Source organism: Anabrus simplex, chromosome 6, assembly GCF_040414725.1.
Source record: "Anabrus simplex isolate iqAnaSimp1 chromosome 6, ASM4041472v1, whole genome shotgun sequence".
In the NCBI taxonomy this organism is placed as follows: domain Eukaryota; kingdom Metazoa; phylum Arthropoda; class Insecta; order Orthoptera; family Tettigoniidae; genus Anabrus; species Anabrus simplex.
Window position 1 is genome coordinate 223,561,453 of NC_090270.1, and position 24,221 is coordinate 223,585,673.

General features: G+C 37.7%; 1 protein-coding gene across 1 annotated transcript in view; it reads left to right on the top strand.

Moving 5' to 3' along the window:
• Positions 1 to 22,999, top strand: part of Wdr33 (WD repeat domain 33) — a 239,767-nt gene extending 216,768 nt beyond the window's left edge. Inside the window, exons 9-11 of the mRNA XM_067150215.2 lie at positions 2,742 to 2,823; positions 19,926 to 20,102; positions 20,556 to 22,999. Coding sequence (XP_067006316.1) covers positions 2,742 to 2,823; positions 19,926 to 20,102; positions 20,556 to 22,123 — 1,827 coding nt within the window. The 3' untranslated portion in view covers positions 22,124 to 22,999. The remainder of the gene's footprint in view (positions 1 to 2,741; positions 2,824 to 19,925; positions 20,103 to 20,555) is intronic.
• The last annotated feature ends 1,222 nt before the right edge of the window (positions 23,000 to 24,221 follow it).

Consider the following 24,221-nt stretch of genomic DNA (forward strand, 5'->3'; position numbering starts at 1 on the left):
AAAGATAGCTGCTTTAACCCATGGGTAAATAATGCAAATGATAATGATTATGATTACAGTATTATTATTATTATTATTATTATTATTATTATTATTATTATTATTATTATTGCTTGCGAGGTATGGTTATGAAGTATTCACATCCATTTACATTAGTATTAGTGTTATTATTTACGTAGTTATGTCTGGACTTTATTTGGTATAAATCACGATCATATTATTTGTGAGGTTATGTCATGAAACATCTGCTGTATTTATATTAATGTGAGTTTATTTAATGTGGGAACACGTAAGTGATGGTATATGATCTGTTGTTGCCTGTATATATGATGTGTAATCCAATGTGACGTTGTGCAACACACTGTAATGAGTTCAGAACAATGCAATGCGCTACTAGATTTATGTAGAAAGTTCTTTACATTGCAACTAGGCTTTTGGAAACTCTCGAATTTATGAGAAAGTATGCTGTGTCATATTCTTCTGGAGGCCTGGCCAGGCAATGTATATAAGGAGGCAGTCTTGGTGGTAGAGTGGAGTTGTCTTGATGAGACTTGTGTGGAAGTCGTGTTGGCTGGGTGTTTGAAGTCAAGTGTGTGAATTTTGTTGGGTTGGTAGTTTACATGCAACTGTTGTAGTCTCTCCTTATTCTTTGGCCATGATCATTAAGGTGTTGAAGTCTGAACGGTCTGACACCAAGATTAGCCGGTTCGAGTCCCGTTGGTCGAAAAAAATTTTGACCATCTGAAAGTTGGCTGGCAGGGTAGGGGAAGTGGTGGTATACAATTTCTAATCACTAGATTGCGTGCCAAAAGCCTGGATTAAATTCCAATCCTCTCCGCAGTGCTCATATGGAGTAAAGGCATATAACACTGTTGATGGTGATTCGTCCGTCAGATGGAGGCACAAAGCCTTGAGCAGACCCCTTGCTGCTATTCGACAGGAGTAGGCTATGTACTGACACCGGGTTTCACCCTCTCCCTTCCTACTATCATATACCGTGTCATTCATTTCATCTTATTAACTACTCTGATGAGGTTGACGTCAGGAAGGGCATCCAGTCGTAAAAACCCGCCATGACAGATTCATCTCACCTCATACCCGACCCCGTAGAGAAATGGGACAAGGGTTGGACAAACAAACAAACATTGGAAAGATAGCTGCTCCTTTACTGTCTAGAAACAATTTCCTGCTCTGTTTGTTGTTTATGTGTTATGCATCAATCTAGAAATCGATCTCGGTAATCGTCCCCCCTCTATCAAATTAACGAATCTGCAAATTGTTAAAAAATTAGGAGAGCTGAAAGAAGTTGTGATTACTCATGTCAAATCAATTTTTATATTTAATGATTGGTTTTATGAGTTAGCCATACAGAACAAGCTGCAGATGTGCGACTTTGTCAGAGGGCAGACATTATATAAAGAATAAAATCTAGACCAAAACTTCAGAACTACAGATTCCCTAGTTTGTCGCTTTCGCTAGTTTGCCATAGTGGCAACGTAATGTCTACAAGCCAGATACTATGTACGCTTCTGTTTCATAGCTGGTACTGTACAGTTTTATCCTGATTGGTGGATCTCTAATGTGGCAGTTTCTTTGATGTTAGCTAACGGCCATATTTTATGCGGTTGAGTGTTCATGCTTACCCTAGTCAGTGGGTACATTTTAAAGATCTCTCTTTGTTCCTGTTGAAGTTTTAATTAGAAAACTTTTATTTAAAAGCCAACTCAAGTTAAAGCTGGAAGCTGAAAATTACTTACATTTCGTATCAAACTTTTGCAAGAAGTCAGCATACCACCAGAAGAAATAGACACAGCGTGTAAAAGATACATCATTTTTATGCATGCCAAAGAACAGGAACTTCAGCCTTACAAGCAACATACAAAATCCTTTTCTTGAACAAAATGCGTAACTTTACTATTCTAAGAAGCAACTATAGGATCATACTATCAATTCATCTTCACTTGATGGAACTGACAATGTCTAGCACATGCCAATAATCACCTTATGGCATTTATATTAACCACACTGTATATTGTGGGGAATAAGACATAATAACTATTCTTTTTTGTCATAAATGTAAATTTAGTGTGTGCTATTCCTTTTTAAGTGCAATAAGACCAATTCCTAGTCATACAGAGGACAATTCTGTGAAGTTTAAACAGCATTGAGCCAATACTAGGAGGAAAGTCATTTGAAGCAACATCATCAGGAAGCTAACAAATAGGAACTGGTGTGCCAACCCGCAGGCTGCCTCATAATGATTTAGAGATGAGAGATACTTCAATTCTATGGTGGATTGTTTCAATAGACTGGCCACCTATGTCATACAACCTCACATCATGTGACCTTTTACTTTGGAACACCGTAAAAGGTAAAGTTGTGCTCCGAAACTGTGGGATCTGAATCACTTGTAACAGCTGATTGAACAGTCATTCCAGAAATTGGACATGCATCATCAGTTATGTTCTGCCATCTGTGAATTGGTGCCTTAACAGTGTGAATTATGTATTGAGAATCATGATCTCCATTTTAGACAAAGAAATATGCAGTAAAATATATAGAAACTGCTGGGATTTCTTTTATTTAGTTTAAATTTTGGAATTAAGCTAGTTTGATCTCACCATATACAGTACACTTATATTTCTGTATTTCATTATTATTGTTGGTGTATAAAGAAAATAATTTTTAAAATCTAATTGATGCTACAGTATGACTGAATAGGTTGTTGTGTGTTATTTCAGGTGCCATATTCCAAGCCTATTCCCCGTAACTTCCAGGCACAGTGGAATGAGACTGGACGAGGGAATCAAGAGGATGGTATGGGTAAGTTTAAGTTAACTCATTGTTACAGAATTTATATTATGTTAAAGTATAAACAGATATCAGTCAAGGAACTCCAGAGATATAGTAGGTGTAGTCTCATGTATTTACCCTGCTCTAAGCCAACCTTGATTTTAAGTTCAGTCCTCTCTAAATTGGCTATTCTCATGAACAATAAGAAATTTAACAGTGTCATAATAGGCATTATCAAAGACTCATTAACCAGTCTTCACCACTATCTTTATTTTTCATTATTGTCTATCTAGCCCATTCATCCTATGAAACTGTTGTGTTTTCCTTTCATTAAGCATGGTTTTTTAAATTCTTTTGGTCTTTTCTTTCAAAATGTAACATTTCATCTATGGTCATTTCTGTAAAATTCAGGATCCTTGTGGTCACAGACAGTACATGTGCTGATGTTCTTATGAAAATATATACGGTAGAGTCTCGGTATTTCAAGTCTCAATAGTTCGATATTCCCATAAGTTCGAGCTGAAAAATGTAAATGATCAAAAATAATAAATAGTCAGTTTTCACTGTGCAAGTACCTTAAAAGAGGTGAAAGCTGAACACAACACACCAAAGTTAAGTCATGAAACAACATTTTGAAGAAAGAGGGTGCAGAATGTGAGGAGGAGAATAACGATGAAGGCGACGAGCTGTTGTCTAACCTTCTTAAAAGACTTCCAGGTTGGGAAAGCACCGGCAAGACGGACATCATAGAGTGGCTAAATGGTGATGAACAGCCGGAAATTACAGATGCATGTATCCTGCAAATGATTTTTGCACCAAAACAGTGTGAAAGTGATGAGGACGTAACAGATACTGTACCGCTAAGGAGCCACAGCGAGGGGCATGCTGCACTAGAGGCAGTTGTGCGTTATGTTGAACAACAGCCCCAGATTGACAACCTTGGTGTTTAGATGGTGCCGTGACATTGCCGCCTGGAAATGGTGCAGTTCATTGAAACAGAAGACACTTGACTTTTTTTAAAGTGTAATGAAATGTGTTTTTTGGTTTTAATCGCCATTAAAATAGACCCTACAATGTTTAACTTGAGTAGTTTTTTATTTTCAAAAGACACTTGACAATTTAGTGTAAGGCAATCTGTATGTTTTTGTTTCCTAGACTACTGTGCTGTATTGTTGAACATAACTAAAGTTTTTCATGTATACAAGCTTTCTCGTGTAATTTTGTAAGTTTGAATTTTCTGTAGTTCGAGGTAGTCTTGGTCCCGTCCACCTCAAATTACTGAGACTCTACTGTACGTTTATACCAATTCTTATATAAATTTGTATGACAGACAGAAATAATACCTATAAGGGGTATTGCTTGGAGCTCGGTTACCTTAAACAGAAAACCTCACAGGAGTGCTAGAGTAAGACATTCTAGGGAAGGTGAGGGGTATTGAATTTCGCCATTGCTTTCATCACTAAGCCAGTTTATGTTCTTAGAGCATCACTGACCATGTGAGAAATGACTTTCATAGCATTCTCAGGCACTGTACATACCCTAAATGTCACTACTAAGCCCCTCCCATTTCTCTCCCATGTACTATCACTGTAGTAATCTTCTAATGCTTTAAATGGAACTGATACTTACGTGAAAGCTACCGTTGTCTCCAGTCTGTGCAATTGATAAGTCTGCATTCATCAATAGATGGTAACAAGCAAGAATAATCTCTGTTACTGCTAAATTACAATACTTCTGAGAAAAATATTGGTTATACAGTTTGGCACATCTTTATTTTAAGATCAAAGAATTTTCACAAGGAAATTTTGTTTAAATATTTATCCACCTGTTCAGTACTGTACAACTATTTAGTTATAACAAATAGTCAATTTAATCTTAAATTACAACATGTTTTGGTCCTTGTATAGACCATCTTCTGTTAACATCAAAAGTACAAGATAAAATTAAAACAGTACAAAGACATTTAAATCAAAAGTAAAACATGCTGATACATTTTTGAAAATTCTTATAAAATAATTGATGTTTTGCATCTAAAAACGATAAAAAAACAACTTATTCTTTTGGTGTTCTTTGAAAAGCAAAATAAACAGAGTACAAAGACAGTTAAATTAAAAATTTAACACACAGACATAAGTTATTTGGAACATCTTATAAAATTCTTGTTGATTATCATTTAAAATGATAAAAAAACTGATGCTTTTGATGTTCAGTACATAGCAGTAAAACCAATGATGGAAGAAATCAAAGCTAAAATGTTCCTTTGTTATGACTAAACATAACCGTAATTACTGTATGTAATACTACTGCTGGTTCTTCAGTATAGAACAATTAAGATCATTGTTTGAAATCCAAACAAATTTATAATAGCCATCTGAGAAAAGAAATAAGGAATGGAAACAAAAGATATATTGAAGGTGAATAATTAATTAAAACTACTCACTGAATTATCTTCCTACTTCGAAGCGTACCGGTACACACTTAAGTGTTATTTACATCTATATAAGTGCGAACATGTGATCGTCTCGAAACAGTCCCATCGGAGGGGAGTGGAGAAGAGGGAAAGGGAGTGACATTGCCAGGAACATCATGCTTGTGCTTGCTTGTAAGTAGCATATGACATGGAATGACACATCACTATGTAGACAACAAAATACACAGATATGTACACAATTCATATTTTCTTTTCCAAGTTCCTTAGGTAGTCCATTGAGTCAGATGTCATGAAATCTCCAGGGTTACCATGGTAAACCCTCAGGGAATACTCATATACAATACAGTATACTGTGTGGTCTGTCTCTCAGCACCGCAGTCACACTGCAGAAATAACAGCCTGTTCCCTATGTGGAGCACATCAGCTCATATATCATGGCTGGTCCAAATTCCAGTTGATCTAGCTCACAGCCTTCTGGGTTGATTGAATCTAGGATCCTCCATGGTAGTAGAATGCATACCATGAAATTTTGGGGAAACTAGAGTTCTAGTCAAGTGACCACTGGTTCGTGAGAGTTTGAACATTTTGAAACCAATAAAGTTGTTTGACAACAGATAGAGGACATCGGGGCCACTTGATTTATTCTGAAGTCAGTTGTTATCACTTCAGTAATGTATCCCAAATCAGTTGCATATGCTTGCCATTGTTGTAGAGATTGTAAAAAAATCCATTAAATTCAGTAACATATTTCTATAAATAAGAATGAACACTTGCCTTCATTTTTGATATTATCACCAATCACTTCACTTATGTATTGGTACTGTATAAGTGTCTGAGTCCATCAAGGCAACGCTAGTGACTGAAGAACATTTGAGTCTAATGCACTGCTTCCTTTCATAGAGAGATTCCCCTTCGAGGGGAGAGCGAGCGAGCCAGCACATGCAGTCAATGTCACTGTGCAATACATTTAGGAAAGAAATTCATTCACATTGTGTTTTTCTGAATGTGTGCAGTTATTTGCAATGGGTTTTTTTGGCAGAATTTAAAAATTATAATTTATGTATTTATAGCACAATTTCTAAAAATATTTATTATAGGAGAATTATTGAAAATATGTATTTACATTTTTAAAAATGTATTTACATAAACATTGGTTCCCTACTGTCGGATTTTTTATTATGGACACTCGAGTTTAGACTTTAATTACAAACGAACTGATAAGCCTATTGCAAAGTGAGTTATACCAATATTTTCCTTGTTTAATTCTGCATCAGGTTATATAAGACACATTGTTTTTGAAGTTCATTAAATATTTGTTATTTGCGGTTGTAGTAAACATTGTCTGGGTTTTTGGCTTCTTCTCTAGGGAGCGCTCACTTAGGAATATATACAGGGAAAACTACTTGTCTGATGGTAATGAAATTTTTATATGTTATAACCACATATATTTGTAGTGTAATATTCAAGTTAGAATATTTTTCAACCACCCCAAAAAAAGTTCTTATCATTTTTCTAAAGCAACTCCTTCTCACCCCAGGATAAACATACAAGAAACTTGGACTTGTTTTGAAGCACTCAGTCATGGTTATCAAAAACTATAACCACTGTAACCATATAGTGTAGTACTGAATTCATGAAGATGTGCAACGAACACAGCTTTTCATTTACTTGCAAACTTTAATTTTATTTCCTCTTATAAATTCCACTTTCCATCACCTTTTCCCATAAGGGTCAGGTCAGGTACATCCTGCTACCATATGCGACAGTAGAAGGTACTACCTGCGACTGTCTGGCCGAGGGTTTGGTGGCTGTTACCAAACCTGACAAACTAAGGGAGAACCAATGGCTATGGGCAGAGGAGTTCACCCTTAGGGGGCTTGTTGAAGCCGTTGTGTAGGAAATGACACACAAATTCAACTGGAAGCTGCTGCCTTGCAGATGTGGCAGGGGACTGCTAAAGGCTAAGGGAGATAACCCTGACAGAAAATCTTTTCTAACGTTAGACCTAACAAGTCAGTTGGAGAGTAACTGCAATCGCTTTCAACACTTATATGAGCCTCGGATGCAGACAAAGAACTCTGAGTAGACAACAGCATCCGCAGACCCATGCCAGGTATGATGGCTTACAGCCTGATGATAGGCCAAGCCTTGCGATTGTGCAACAACCCCAGAGAAGACAACACACTCGAATAGGAACAATCAATGTACTGAGTTTGACTAGGAAATGTGAAGAGTTAGCGGACATCATGGAGAGAAGGAAAATATCAATCCTAGGACTGAGTGAAACTAAATGGAGAGGTAAAGGGAAGAAACAGTTAAGGAAAATCTATACCCTCTACTGGAATAGTAACAACAGAGACATGAGAAATGGAGTAGGATTGATATTGCCTAAAGAGGTAGATGGTATTACAGATCCAGTACATCAATGAGAGGATTATAAAGGCAACAGTTCACCTTGGGAAAGAGAAGCTGACACTGGTGCAAGTGTATGCTCCTCAGACGTGTTGCAGTCAAGATGTAAAGAACAAGTTTCTCAAAGACCTAGAAGAGACCATCAGTGAAGAGAGGGCAATCATCATCGGGGACCTCAATGTACAGCTCGGGACAGACAAGAATGGCTATGAGAAGGTGATGGGACCGCATGGCTAGGGAAGAAGGAATTCTGAAGGGGAACATCTCCTAGACTTCTGCATAAGAAGCTGTTTGGTAGTAAAAAACAGTTCGTTCAACAAAAGAGTCGGTCACGAGATTACCCGTTACAGCTGGGATGAAAAGAGCAAGACGGTCATTGACTATGTCATTACAGATAAAGAAAAAAGGAGACTTGTGAATGATGTCAAGGTGATTCCAAGTGAGAACCTCAATAGCGACCACCAGTTATTAGTAGCAGATCTGAAAGACATTAATGTACCAAAGATAACAACCAGGAAATTTCCTAAGATTAAGGTGTGGGAACTACAACAGATTGAAAAAAGGACTGACTCTCAGGACTGTATAAGAGGACAACTGCCTACAGAGAAAGTGGAGAGTGGTGAGTTAGAGTGGACAAGATTTAAAAATACCTTCATAAAAGAAGCAATGGAGGTTTGCGGGAAGACAAGTGTGAGAGTAAGGGAAAAAGAGACACCCTGGTGGAATGAAAGAATAAGAACCTCAATAAAAGAAAGGAACATACCACACACACAAAAACGAGGTAGAGAGAAATCCAAACCAGAACAGCTAAGGGACGAGGGGAAGATCAGAGACCTCGAGCAAGTTTACCAGGACAAGAAATTGAGAGTTAAAAGAGTAGTAGAAGAGGAGAAGATAAAGTGCTGGGAGAAATTTATTAAAAAACTGAAGGAAGACAGCAGAGGCAATATGAAACTATTGTTCAGAGTGATCAAAAACAAAAAGAATTCAGTTGAAACCATCAAAGCAATTGAGGATCCTAATGGAAACCTGGCCAGGAAAGAAAAGGACATCAGAGAGGTTCTGAGGAATCATTTTGATCACCTATTGAACAGGACAGAAGCAGATCAAAGAACAAAAGAACCAGCTGTTGAAACCTGCACAGAGGAACCTCCCATTACATGGGTAGAAACAGAAGCAGCCCTTAAGAAGATGTCGCAAGGGAAATCCCCAGGAATTGCTGAAGTCAGCACAGACATGTTTAAAGCAGCAGGAGTCCAGGGTTTACAGTGGCTATACAGAGTGCTCAATGCAGTTTGAAAAGATGGCAAGATACCTACTGATTGGTGCAAGGGTGTCATTATCCCCCTGTTTAAGAAAGGAAATCGCCGAAAATGCTCCAACTACCGGGGAATAACACTCCTTTCTCATGGGCTTAAGGTTCTTGAGAAAATCTTAGAGAGCAGATTGCTGGTCATCTTAGAGCCACAGTTTGAAGGGAAACAGTATGGCTTCAGGCCTAACAGGTTCACAACAGACCTAATCTTCAGTGTCCGTATGTTAATGGAAAAATATTGGGAAAAAGGCAAAGATCTGTTTATCGTTTTCCTTGCCATTGAGAAGGATATGACAGCATTGCAAGACAGAAGATATGGGAATGCCTGTGAAAAAGGAATATGCTGGAGGGACTGGTGAGGATAGTTCAGACGCTGTATGAGAACTGTACCAGCTGTGTGCGATTGGGTGACGGACATTCATCCTGGTTCAAAATGGAAAGTGAGTCCAGAAAGGCAATGCACTATCCCCATTATTATCACCATCATGGATGACATTATGAAGAAGATCAAGAAAACCTCTGATGAACTAAATGCAATGCCCTTTGCTGATGATGTTATGATCTGGGGAGAAACTGAGAAAGAAGTACAGTCGAGACTCAATGAATGGAAGGTTAAGTTCCAGAAGTTCAGTCTCAAGATAAGTGAACTCAAAACAGTAGTGATGGCAATGAACAGAGAGGGACGACCAGCAAACATCATGCTAGGAAACCATCCACTAGAAAGTTTGGAAAGCTTTACATACCTTGGCAATGTAATATCTCAAGATACACTAGCCACAAAGAAGGTGGCAAATAGAGTGCAGAAGAGCTCTCACTTTTACCAGCAAGTACGAACACTCCTGTGGGATCCCAAAGTACCAACAAAATCAAAGCTGGTGATGTTCAATCAGTACTTCATACCAGTCTTAACCTATGGTATTGAAACCTGCACCCTCACTAAGAAAGACTCATCAAGGTTGCAGGCATCCGAGATGAAGTTCCTTAGGTCCACAATTCAAAAAACCAAACTGGACAAGTTAAGGAATGATGTGGTTAGGAAGAAAGCTGGGATTGTTACATCATTGTTAGATCAGGTCAGCATGTCCAGATTGAGGTGGTTTGGGCATGTAATGATGATGGAGCCAACAAGGACAGCATATGTTAACTTGGAGATGCATGTGGCCAGGAAACAGATGGTGGGAAGACCAAGAACCCACTGGATGGACATCATAAAAATGGACATTTACAGATCGGAAAAGAACACTGGAGGACATCATTAACAACAAAACGTATCTCATCAAGACAGAATGGAAGAGGCTCCAACAGTACCTGGAAAACTGGAACTGTAAAATGATGATTTACATATATTTACAATATTTAATTCTGTCAGTTTTCTTTGTCCTAAAAAGCACTGTGTTGTGATGAATCTGTGCTGCTGTCATTCATGTTGATTATGACTGGCTCGAAATAAGGGACATTTTCAGACAGCCCATCTTTCTCCCAGTCCTGGTCTTCAATTTTCTTAGCATGTTTAATACATTGTTTCCAGAGTTCAGAGGTCACAGTACATAAGGCTTTTTGGCATAAAGCGTTAATTGCTTCCATACCTCTACCATTTTCTAATGTGTTAGCCATATTTTGCTATTTTCCCTTTTACGTAAGCCCAAATAAGCTTGATTGGATTGAGCTCGCAATGGGCCACTGGTAACCAAACAAGCTGTACATCTGGTCGAAGTCGTTTAGTCAGTTGTTCCAGCTTCTTTACTGGTGTTTGAAAATAAGGCCTGGCAAGGACAATCAGGTCTGATTTAGATAATTTATTTTAAACATCGATTCCAGGTGGTAGTGAAATATTCTTTGATGTTATCCAAGATATAATTACAGGTTTCAGCCATGACATGTTCAGGTTTTTAATTGAAGGATCGATCATCGTATGATAAGGAGCTTGAGCTATAACGACAGCCGACCTTTTGAGGCAATAAACTCAGGAATTTCGTGAACCATTCTTCCTAATGAGTCGAGTTCATCTCATTGTGGTAATCACCACTCCCTTTCTTGCCAATAAAACAAAGTTCTGCACCGTCAAGAAATCCTTCACTTCTGATGTGTTTTCCAGCTCCAGACAGTGTTTTGAACCCTCCACACCATCCATAAATTTTCTGAATGTACCCTCTGTACAGATTATAGTTATCAAAGTTATTTTTTTAAGCATCAACCACATTTTCTTGCCACCCATATTTCATAGTATTGTTCAGTCCGCACCAGGTCTCGTCTTTAAAGAAGATCTTCCAGCCCTGTGTTTTTAAGTCTCTAATTCGTCTAAGGTAGATATATCAGGATGCAGCAACTGTCACAGATTCCATTAGCACTGGTTTACTGTTTAGTTTTTTTAATCGGAATCCCAAGCTTTTAACTACTTTCAAAAGCATAGAAATTGACATATCAGGAAAATCCGCCATATTTTCTAACAGTTTCATGCGAAGGCTTTTAATTGTAGAAAACACCTTATTCATATAAAAATAGTGTATATTTCTTCGTATTGTGCCCAAAGTAAAATCATCAAAATGGATTTTCGGATGCCCCGGTCTCACACACTGCTTCTTTCTTGACCTGGATGATGTATTTCCATCATTTTCCTTTGAAGTGCCTCCTACTCTCTTCACGAATGACAGCGATAATCCAAGACAGTTGCCATTTTCTGGTACATATGGAACCTCTTATCCCCTACTTTTCTCCCCCTCACTTTGAAAGAAACTAATAGCACTCAAAATCATTGCAAGTTCACCCTCTGATAACGGCAGTCTCAGTGACATCTTGAAGTGACGTGACCAACATGCAGAACATAGGACAAACCAAGGTCACTGTCATTCCGTTTCACAACTGCCCTGGGCGAGTGTACACGGCAACACTGCGTCCGATTTCTCCACCCTGTCTACTGTTAATTGCACGGTCCGGCGTGCACAAAACCTCCCTTCAGTATTTCTTCATAAATTCTGTACCATACTGTATGGACACAGTGGTTATAGTTTCTGATAACCATGACTGAGTGCTTCAAAACAAGCCCAAGTTTCCTGTCGTATGTTTGTCCTGGGCTGAGAAAGACTGGTTTAGAAAAATGATAAGAACTTTGTAACTTGTATATTACACTCCAAATACATGTGGTTATAACATATAAAAATTTCATTACCATCAGACAAGTAGTTTTCCCTGTATATATTCCTAAGTGAGCGCTTCCTAGAGAAGAAGCCAAAAACCTGACAATATTTACTACAACCACAAATAAAAAATATTTAATGAACTTTAAAAGAAATGTGTCTTATATACCCTAATGCAGAATTAAAAAAGGAAAATATTGGTATAAATCACATTGCAATAGGCTTATCGGTTCATTTCTAATTAAAGCCTAAACTCGAGTGTCCATAATAAAAAATGTGACGGTAGTTATGTGTTGCCAGTGCTGCTGTATGGTATCATAGGATTGACACTTTAAATGAACTGACTGCAGGTCTTTGAAATTTAGGTGTATCGCAGAATGTTCTAGATTGAATGGGTAGACCTCATCACCAGTAAGGAGGTTCTCCAACAAAGCAGGAAATCTTGTGAAGTCTTAACCATCGCAAAACACTGGAAAGCAGCCTACCATATATTGGTTACACCCTCATAAATGACAAATACAACAGGATACATTTGACTATAGAAGGCAAGGTAGAATGGAAACTGGAAACTACACTGTCAAAGTGTAGTAAATAAACAATTAAAATTCGGTACATTGATAGAATCTTATGAGACTGATGTGGTGATAGGAGTGGAATCGTGGTTGAAAGAAGGGGTGGGTAATAGAGAAGTATTTCCAGAAGGGTACACAGTCTATCGTAGAGACCGAGGAGATAAAAAGGGAGGGGGGGTGTTTATTCTGGTGAAGGAAACTTACTGTTCACATGAATGGTTTACCGATGAAAGGGATGAAATATTAGGGATAAAATTAGTTTGTGATAATATGAAGGAGGTGGGAATTATAGGAACATACAGGCTTGGAAGAGAGGAAAAAGACATGGAAATCTTAGAGAAAATAATAGATTATACTCGTAAAAACAATAATGATATGGTAATAATTGGGGGAGATCTAAATTTGCCTGAAGTTGAATGGAATGGAGCTGCAAGTGAAGCCCATGAACAGAAACTGGCAAATAAGTTAATTTGGGAGGGAGGATTTACACAAGTAGTACAAGAACCGACTCGTCTCAATAACTTACTAGATGTATTCTTGGTTAAACCATGGGAAATTGTTGATAAAACTGAGGTAATTGAAGGAATAGGAGACCATAAGGCTGTAATAATGGATGTAGGACTCGTACCAAAAAGGCTTAATAAGAGGGTTACACAAGACAAGAAATTGTACAGAAAAACTAAAGTTGATGAATTTGGGACTTACCTTAAATCACAATTCAGTTGTTGGATAAGTGAAGGGAGTAACGTGGATACACTTTGGGCTAAATTTAAAGGAATCATTTGGGAAGGAGAGAAGAGATTTGTACCTGTTAAGAAGGGTAAAATGACCTCAGACCCTGTTTATTATACAAGGGAAATAAGAAAATTAAAAAGAAAATGTAGAATAGTAAACAGGAAAATCAAAGAGGATAGGGAGAGTAGAGAAACTAGAAAACAGCTAATGAGGGAACTGAATAGAGTGAAAAAGGAAGCAAAAGAGAATTATATGAATGGCATACTTCAAGAGGGTAATGACCACAAAAGGGAAATGGAAAAAGCTGTATTCATTTATCAGGTATCAAAAAGGAAAAGGAATCCAAATTCCTACAATGGTGGGAGAAGGGGGTGAACACTATTTAACAGATACTGAGAAAGCAAACCTATTTAGTAGGGAATTTAGAGATTCAGTAGATGATTGTCAAGAGTTGGAAACCGAAACAGAAGATAGAGAGGGAGAGGGACAGAGGGAAACAAGAAGCTTCTCATTCACAAACGAAGATATTTTCAGAGAAATCCAACTGCTTCAGCAAGGAAAAGCAGCAGGAAGTGATCAAATTACTGGGAAGGTATTAAAGACAATGGGGTGGTACATAGTGCCTTATTTAAAATTTCTCTTTGACTATGTCATAAATAATAGTGTAATACCAAAGGAATGGAAGGAATCTATAATAATACCAATTTATAAAGGAAAGGGTGATAAAAGGAAACCACATAACTACAGACCAATCAGCCTGACCAGTATAGTTTGTAAAATACTGGAGAGTTTAATATCGAAGTACATCAGAGGGATATGTGATGATAAAAATTGGTTCATGAGGAGCCAGTATGGATTTAGAAAGAAATTTTCTTGTGAGGTACAACTGGTGGGATTTCAGCAGGACATATCAGATCAGTTGGATTCAGGAGGTCAGTTAGATTGCATAGCCATAGATCTTTCCAAAGCCTTTGATAGAGTGGAACATGGAATATTATTAAAGAAATTGGAGGGAATAGGATTGGACGTAAGGGTTACACGTTGGATAAAAACATTTCTAAATTCAAGGGTTCAGAAAGTCAAAGTAGGAAATAATGTATATCAGGAAGAGAAAGTTTGGAAGGGAATTGCATAGGGTAGTATAATCGGTCCATTACTTTTCTCAATATACGCAAATGATTTAGGGAACAATATAACATCAAAAATAAGATTGTATGCAGATGACATAATTGTTTATAGGGAAATAAACAACATTGAGGATTGTTCAGAATTACAAAGGGACCTTGAAAGTATCCAACAATGGGTTGAAGAAAATAATACGAAGGTTAATGGAGGCAAATCAACTGTTACAACTTTTACAAACAGGAGCTTTAAAACTGAATTTAAATATACTTTGGATGAGGTAGTTATCCCAAAAGATGGCAAGTGCAAATACTTAGGTGTGAGATTTGAAAGTAATTTGCACTGGAAGGGTCATATTGATGACATTGTTGGGAAAGCATACAGATCGTTACATGTCATAATGAGACTACTTAAAGGATGCAAAAAAGAATTAAAAGAAAAAAGTTACTTGAGTATGGTTTGTCCATTATCGGAATATGCAAACAGTGTTTGGGATCCTCACCAAGAATACCTAATAAAAGAAATAGATAGTGTGCAGAGGAAAGCAGCAAGATTTGTAACAGGGGATTTCAGGAGAAAGAGTAGTGTATCAGAAATGTTAAAGGAACTTGGGTGGGAAACTTTAAGTAAGAGAAGGGAGAAAACTAGACTTATAGGATTATATAGAGCCTATACAGGAGAAGAAGCATGGGGAGATATCCGTGAGAAGCTTCAGTTGGAAAATGATTATATCGGCAGGACTGACCACAAATATAAAATTAGAAGGAATTTTAGCAGAAGCGATTGGGGTAAATTTTCATTCATTGGGAAGGGTGTGAAGGAGTGGAACAGTTTACCAGGGGTAGTGTTTGATCCTTTTCCAAAATCTGTACAGATATTCAAGAAGAGAATAAACAGCAACAGAGAAAATAAATGAAGTGTTAGAGGGCATTCGACCAGTGCAGGTTATTGTAAATAAAAAAATGTGTGTGAATAAATTAATTCCATCCCCTGGTCTAAGGAGTTTGGACAGCCAAAGTAGGGGACTGCCTGTAGGGGTGAAGTACAGTGGGGACTTCGAGGGCCCTGGGACCGCTACGGTAGCTGTGAAGGCCCTTCAGGAACTCTGAAAAGTGGTGGCAAAAGGGGCTCTGGTTAAGACGCAGCAGGTCGTTATGCTACTTAGGAACCAGAACGGTAAAAAAAATAAAAAAAAATAGGCGACTTCAATGCTCAACTAGGCAGAGAAAGAAAATACCGTGACATCATCGGAAAATGGCCAGCACACAAGAAAACAAATAAAAATGGAGAGAGACTAGTTGACCTGTGTAGAAACCATAATTTAATCTCAAAATCTACATGTTTTAAGAGGAAACCTCAAAAACTCAAAACATGGAAACACCCTGACTACACTAAAGGAGAATGGCAACTGGACCACGTCTGCATGGACAAATACCACCACAAAGAGATCTATAACGTCAAAGTCCTCCGAGGAATAGACACAGGTTCAGATCACTACGTAGTTAAAATTAAAATTAAACTCACTCCCCAGAGGAGACAACAAAAGCAAGCCCTTAAAACTAAAAGAAAAATAGATCCTACCCAGCTAATCAACAACAAAAATTACCAGAAAGCAACTGAAAAAATAAAAATCACAGACAAACTTGAAGACTTAGTACACAACCTTAAACAAATTGCAGAAGATCTAGCTCCAATTAAACCACGTAAAAAACACCAATGGTGGAAAAGTGAATGTGATGAAACAGTGGAGAAAAGACATCAGGCATGGCTATTACATCAGTACCAAAAGACAGAAATATCCTATCAAAAGCTAGTAAAACAGAGAAAAGAAACTACCCAAGTCTTAAGAAGAATAAAAAGACAACATCATAAGGACACCCTGCAGTTAATTGAAGAACAGTTCAGTAAAACTAAATCAAGGGACTACTACAAAACCTTCAGAAAGCAGCTCCAAAAATATGAACCCCCGACCCTACTGATGAAGGATGAAGATGGTAAGCTGGCCCATAACAATAAAGACAATGCAGAAATTCTGGCTAAACATTTCAACAAGCTTTTAAATTGTGAGGAACCTACAGAACTCCTTCATTTGGACACCAACACCCCGATAAAAACATCACCAGGAAACATCAATCCCCCCACAATAAAGGAAGTCTACCAAGCTCTGAATAAATTAAAAAACTACAAAGCGCCAGGAGAAGATCAGACCTTTGCGGAAATCTGGAAATATGCAGGAACCTCAGCAAAAGTTGCCCTCCATCAACAACTTGTCTCTATCTGGATTAAAGAAGAACTACCAGAACACTGGACAACAGCCCTCTTTCATCCTCTGCACAAAAAAGGGGACAAAACCGACCCTAATAACTACAGGGGAATCTCTCTCCTAGACATAACATACAAAATATTTTCAATAATCATCCTTAATAGGATAAGTTTACAACTTGAGAAAGAACTAGGAGAATATCAAGGAGGTTTCAGACCCTGGAGGAGCTGTCCTGATCAGATCATGAGTCTTAAGTTGATAATGGACTATAACAGGAGAAGAAACAGAGATATGGTGATAACATTTGTAGATTTCAAGAAAGCTTATGATTGCATCCATAGAGAATCTCTGTTTAAAATTTTAAGACACCTTGGACTACACCCCAAATTAATAAACATGATAAAATTGACTCTCACCAATACCAAGTCAAAAGTGAAGTTTAGGGGTGAAACATCAGAGACATTTGAAATTAAAACTGGACTACGGCAGGGAGATGGGCTCTCACCACTATTATTTAACTGTGCTCTAGAAATGGTAATGAGGGAATGGTTTAGAAAATGTCCCCCCAAAATAAAGATTGGCCAAAAAATCAAAACAAATTGCCTGGGTTTTGCTGACGATTTAGCATTACTAGCAGTGGACATAAAAGAAGCAAAAACCCAGATATCAGAACTTCAAAACATTGCAAATAAAATTGGCCTCAAAATATCATTTGAAAAAACAGAAATTATGCCCCAAAAACCAACACAGCTAAAAGAAGTCACCATAAATGGTAATAAAATCAAAATAGTAACTCAGTTTAAATATCTTGGAGAAGTAATAACACATAACTTAAATGAAAAAATCTCAATCCAAGTAAGAACAAATAGATTAGCTAAAGCACAAAAATTAACATGGGATATCTACAAAAAGAAATGTCTATCAATAAATACAAAAATAAAACACTACAACACAGTTATAAAACCGGAAGCTACATATGCAGCAGAAACACTCTTTTACCTGAATAAACAATCAAAGACTGACAGACTTCAGAAAATTGAAAGGAGGATTGGAAGAACCTGTATCAACAAAAAATATCAGAAAGATGGACAGTGGCGGTTAATACCTAACAAAGTCGTGTACAAAGAGCTAGAACCCATTACAGATACTATGCGTAAGAGGAGACTGGGATTCTTTGGACATATCATGAGGATGCAGGACTCGAGACTTCTGAAACAACTAGTACAACACAATCTCGTCTCAAAAAATACCACAACAGGATGTAAATGGATCAGAGAAGTAAGAGAGGATCTGAAGGAAATAGGCCTTACAACAGAAGACACCAAAAATAAGATAAAATTGAATACAAAACTCAAGAATACAAACCTCCGCTTTACCCTTACACAAAACAAACCAACAACATGCACATTTTCAACTGAGGAAAGGGCACGAAGATCGGAGCGTCTGAAGAAGTACTGGGAGGACCGCAAAGCCCGAACAATCCCTTCAAAGAGACCTGAACGACGGACTGACTAAAGTGATCCTATGTGGTCATAAAAGAAGAAGAAGAAGAAGAAATAAATGCAATGTAAATATTAATCTTATACCAGTTGTATAGTATCATTTGAAGTAATTCCACATACTGTATATCAGTTGACTATATTTGTAAGTAGTACAGGAGATATTATAAGTAGAATTTTGTAAACAATATAAATTCATTAAGGATGAGCTGTGTGTTTAATAGAAAAAATTGTTAGCGTAAATTGTATAATATTGTATTATAGGAAAATTTTCTTCTCTTGTTAATTTAATATTTAGTGCTTGACAATAATGTATTTTAGTGTACCATTTGCCACCGAGGTAGACACCTCATTTGCAAATAAAGAGATTTTGATTTGATTTGATTTGAACTGTGAATGTGGGCAGGGAAGATTATCCTGGGTGTGGAACTGCCAACAGAGGTTTAACTTCCTACTCTGATAAACAAGCACAAAATTGGAAAAAAAAATTCTATGATGGTCTTCTGTGAGGAAGGGATCTGTAATGTTTTCTTTCGTGATGGGAGCATTTTCTAAATGAAACTTTCAGTTTTGGCAATGAGCTGAAAATCTCATCATTTTACTCTTTAAAGCAACAATCTATATAAGCACTGAGTTTTGGTAATGAAAAAATACACTGATCCAGCTGCAACAAAATAGTTATGATGCAATTTAAATACAATGAAGACCATTGTGTATTTTAGTTTATTGCTGTATCCATAGCATATATTTTGTAATTTTTTTATTCTATACTTCAATATGAGATCTTAAAATGATAAATGCCTTACACAGGGGCAGGACATATGCTACTGGCACCTGATGACAGAATGTAATCATCCATTCCAGTTTGATTCTTGGATAACGTTCTTTTGCAGAGGATATACTGTATGGCAATAGTTCAGATGATGATTTAATTGCAAGTTAGACAATATTTTGGCTATTACTTAATTTTCTGTGGTAGTTTTATATAATGAAATATGATTTAAAGAAAGAATCTGCCTTAGGAAAACACTAAATATTATTAATGAATCAGAGCTTTTGAGGTTTTGATCTAGGACTCAGTAGGAATAATTTTAAAAGGTTGTATAACTTACTGAAATTACTGTTTGAAAACAGTGTTTGAAAGATCTCATAAACCATTCAGTATTATTCTCATTCCATGTAATATTTAATCACTCTAGCAGAAAGGAAACTTTTTGATAGCTAGGGTTAACTATGTAAAATTTAAGTCACTGTATTGTAACCTAAACAATATTTTTCTTCTTTGCCTATGACAGATCAAAACTTTTGAGATCCAAAACTTATGCTTGGTTTGTGTAGTTCATTTTTCTCGTTTGCAGCTAATGAGCATGGCTATACCTTTGCTACTGCCTTTATCCACCCAGCCCATAGCTTCTGACACTGTCCAGATTGATCCTTATAAGCACATTCTTGTTTTATAGAATAATTTATCACGATTAAACAGCATGTAAGCATGATGGGAACACCCTACTTTTTTCTTTTTTCATAAACTAGAGTGCATGCATGTTCATGATATTGTGGTGTTTGGAATGACTTTCTCCTGTCTGCATGGATTCTTCCCACTGAGCTTATATTGAAAATATGCAAGCTCATAGTTCTTATCTGTGCAGACGAAGACAGTGATGAAGATGACTCATGGCGATCTCGACGTCAGGCTCTCATCAAGGATCCTATAACAGAGGTGATCACCCAATTGATCGAGACAAATCCTCCTCCAGGAGTTGTTCCACTAAGCCAGCTGCAACCTCAGGCAATCATTCTGTTTGGCAAATTGGTGCCAGTTGAAGGTGCGTCATATGATCATCGTCATCTTATGAGTTTCCCTCCATTGATATTCCAATAATCCTGAACCTCTCTTCCGATCTTTCCTCAAATACTGCCCCTCCTGCCCATTTGTTATTAGAATTAATATACAGCATTATTTTTACCATGATTTCCTGTGTTCCTGGTATGGAATTCCTTAATCTACTTGTGTTACCTCACTTTTTCCACTGTTTTCTACTACGGTATTTAACTTTTAGACATATTCGCTCCATTACTTAAGAAATAATCATATGCCTTTTATGTATATAATTTAAATGTGCTTGAGTGAACAATATTTATGCTTTGGAACTTAAGAACAGTCAGTAAGTTCCAGTTTTAAAAATCATTAAGTTTCCAATTTTATGTGCTACAGTTAATAAGGTAATAATTGAAAATGCTAACATTATTTATGTGATATTTTCTTGTCATGGTTGCAGGTAATCCAACTTTGGCTCAGGCCATTGCTGATGGCCCTGAAGCACTAAACCGACTCATCAAATCTGGTGAGATTGAAGAACTCCAGGATGTCATGCCCTTTGTTGATGATGGAGAATATGAATATAATGAAGATGATATGGATCTAGAAACTATGTCAGACATTGAACTTCCTGCACCTCTCCCATCATCTGTGTTCGCGAAGAAGAATTCAGATACTCTTGGTAACAGTGGGACTGTACCTGGAGAACGTGTTCGGAAGTCTCGGTTCAGTGATCTTCCTGAATCAGCCAGTGCACAACCACCACGATTAGAGCACAATAATGCTGATAGACAGAATACAGTAGTAATGAAGCCAATGGACAATGCAACTCCCAGTAAAAGTGTTGGAGATGAAGATATGCGAATGCTACAGATGAAGGCTCCCATATTCCCTGCTCCGGACCAGGACATGAGATTTGTCCAGGGTGATATTGATTTACGTCAGCCTCCTCATGTGAGTGTTCCATTGACGGGGGATCAGGATTTCCGAAGAATACAAACTGACAGTGATCTGCGCCAAGTAGGTGGTGATGGTCGGTTTCCTTTAGATGAAGACTTGAGGTTAGGAAGTGTAGATCAGGACCTCCGAAGTGTCCCAGGTCCATTACAACCCATGCCAATGGGCAGTGTTCCATTTGGGAGTGATTCTGATTTCCGGCAGAGTTCTGGTATTCCACCTTTATTACCGAGGCCCAGTCAGCTCTCTCCTAGTGGTCGGACTCGTGATGTGGATGGTCGTAGTCCACATTTTGGTCCCGGGGTACCACAGTTCAGTGGTAGACAACGCGGACTGTTGCCTCTCATGGAAATGGATTCTTGGAGTGGTCCTCGGAAACGACGCTGGGGTGATGCTGATCATGATGATGATGAAGAAGAGCAGCTCTCTGGGCAGGGAAATCCTGGACACTTTGGACGCCCTGGTGCTTTTGGCTCCACTAGGACTGGTGCTGGAGGCAGTTTTGGTCCTCCTGGAAGAGACTTTGTTTCGGGTAGAGGAAGCCCAGGCGGGAACTTCGGACCTGCACGCGGTCTTAGTCCTAGTACCAATTTCGGGCCTGACCGAGGTAACTTTAGTGATATTCGAGGAGGTGGGCCAGATGGCATGTATGGTCACCTTTCAGGAGATGATAGTTATGGCCCTCCTGAGGAAATCGATAATATGCGAGGTAATTTTGGGCGTGGACTGTTGAGAGGTGGTAGTTTTGGTCCTGATGTTGATAGAGGTGATGGTTACCCATCAGAAGATGAGTTAGACAATGAAGATATGGACTCATTTGGTCAAGGAAATGGTCATGATTGGAGTGGATCATTTTCTGGACATGGACGAGGATCGTATCAAGGACAGTATCCATATTCCATGGAGCCTGGGTACCCAAAAAGAGGATCGGGTGGCCGTGGCTTTACGAGGGGTAGAAGCAGTTTCAGCCGTGGTGGTATGCGAAGTGGACAGAGAGGCAGGTTTCCTACTGGAAGGGGACGAGGTGGTCGTGGCAGTCAGAAACACAGTAAAGAACGTGGGAAATTCTGATTGCAAACATCAGGAGAGGATGAGGATGATGAGATCTCAGAATAAAATTTTGAGAAGAGAGAAAAGCCAATAAACATCAGCAGCATGTCACCTACCAGATACTTTTTTTATGATCTTTAAATCTTATGATTCAGTCATAGGTTACCATGGCATTTATGTTTCCATCTCTAACTTTTAAAGAACAGTTACAAAAGTATTTGACTAATAAACTCCTTTCAGTTATGTGGAGGACTGAAAGAGCAGAAAAGCTTTCTTTCAGTATGCTGTTAATATCTTATTACAAGAAGGAATGTTGTGATGTTTATTAATATCTCTCTATGGTGTATCTCTTATCCTTACCTCTCCTGCTGACCTATGGTGGAAGTGAAAAGTGATGTAACTGTGGCAGATTATAGAGAGGAAGTTGAAGTGATAGTCACAAATCATGAATAAGACAAGTGCATAATGATGTGTATATGGAAGCTACACATTTGGAGACAGAGAGTAATATTTTATCAGGGAACCTCACTTTTATGTCAGACTAACGTACTGAATATTTTCTGATACTTTGCATGCATATTATCAGATAATGATGGCTATTATAAAATTACAACACTTCCATGAAAGTGAAAGACAAATATCTTATGACTTTGAAACAAGAGAAATGAATTTCTGTTGAAAAATTAAAAATTAGGATATTCTAGTGATAAATTTGTGTTATGTATATGTTGGATTGTGATAACAAACTAAAGTTCTATGTACAGCAAACTACATTACAGCAGAGATACCCATCAGTATTAATAGTTGTTGAATATTTTATAATGAAGTGTCTCCTTTTACACTATTTTGACTCTTGCTGTAGCTCTGTTCAGAATAGATCTGTCTTCTCGGAAATGCTTTCTGCTTGCGTGGGTCCAGGAATCTCTTTGTGTTTTGATGTAGAAAAATATAAGGTTTTTTAATTATTTCTCTTATGAACAGAATGTTTTCATGATGATTTACGGTTCTTTCAATAGTGAATGCTTAATTTTTCTGATTTTATAGATATACATTATATTGTTAAGTTAAACTGTCAACATCTACCAGCTATGTAGCTCATTTGGTTAGACACCTGCCTTCTGTGTTAAAGTGTTTAAATACAGGAGACTTGTCCTTCTAGACCCCCTTTTCAGGGCAAACGTTTAGCACTCTGGCTTTCTTTAAGACTGATGTAATTATACATACACACATACATACATACATACATACATACATACATACATACATACATACATGCATGAATAGGCCTACATACATCTTTAGTCTAGGAAACTTGTTTGGTTGTTTGTTTTATTTATTTATTTATTTATTTATTTATTTATTTATTTATTTATTTATTTATTTATTTATTTATTTATTTATTTATTTATTTATTTATTTATTTATTTATTTATTTATTTATTTATTTATTTATTTGCATACAAAACAATTAGGAATACATTTACAAAATATACCATTTACAGCATTAAAACTATATTTCCATATTTGGATTGAAAGGTTTGTAATCCATGCGATTGCCTCAGGAGTTGCTAAGTGGATTTCATCCAAGGAATCAGGATAAAAATGTAGAAGGCACAGTGGAGAACGACGACACCATGTAATTTTTTTTTTTTTATTTTTTTTTATTTTATTTTTTTTTGCTCTTGGCTTTATGTCGCACCGACACAGACATGTCTTATGGCGACGATGGGACAGGAAAGGGATGGGACTGGGAAGGAAGCGGCCATGGCCTTAATTAAGGTACAGCCCCAGCATTTGCGTGGGAAATGGGAAACCACGGAAAACCATCTTCAGGGCTGCCGACAGTGGGGTTCGAACCCATTATCTCCCAAATACTGGATACTGGCCGCACTTAAGCGACTGCAGCTATCGAGCTCGGTGACACCATGTAAGACCGCATGCATAAAGTACACATGAAACAAAAACATGGGTCCAAAATTTTTGGCTGCAGCCTTCCTCATTATAGATGGGCTGCCTGGCCGAGGCGGTAAAGACGTGCTCGGTTTGCCCGGAAGGACGTGGGTTCGAATCCCCGTCAGGAAGTCGTAAAATTTAAGAAACGAGATTTCCACTTCTGGAG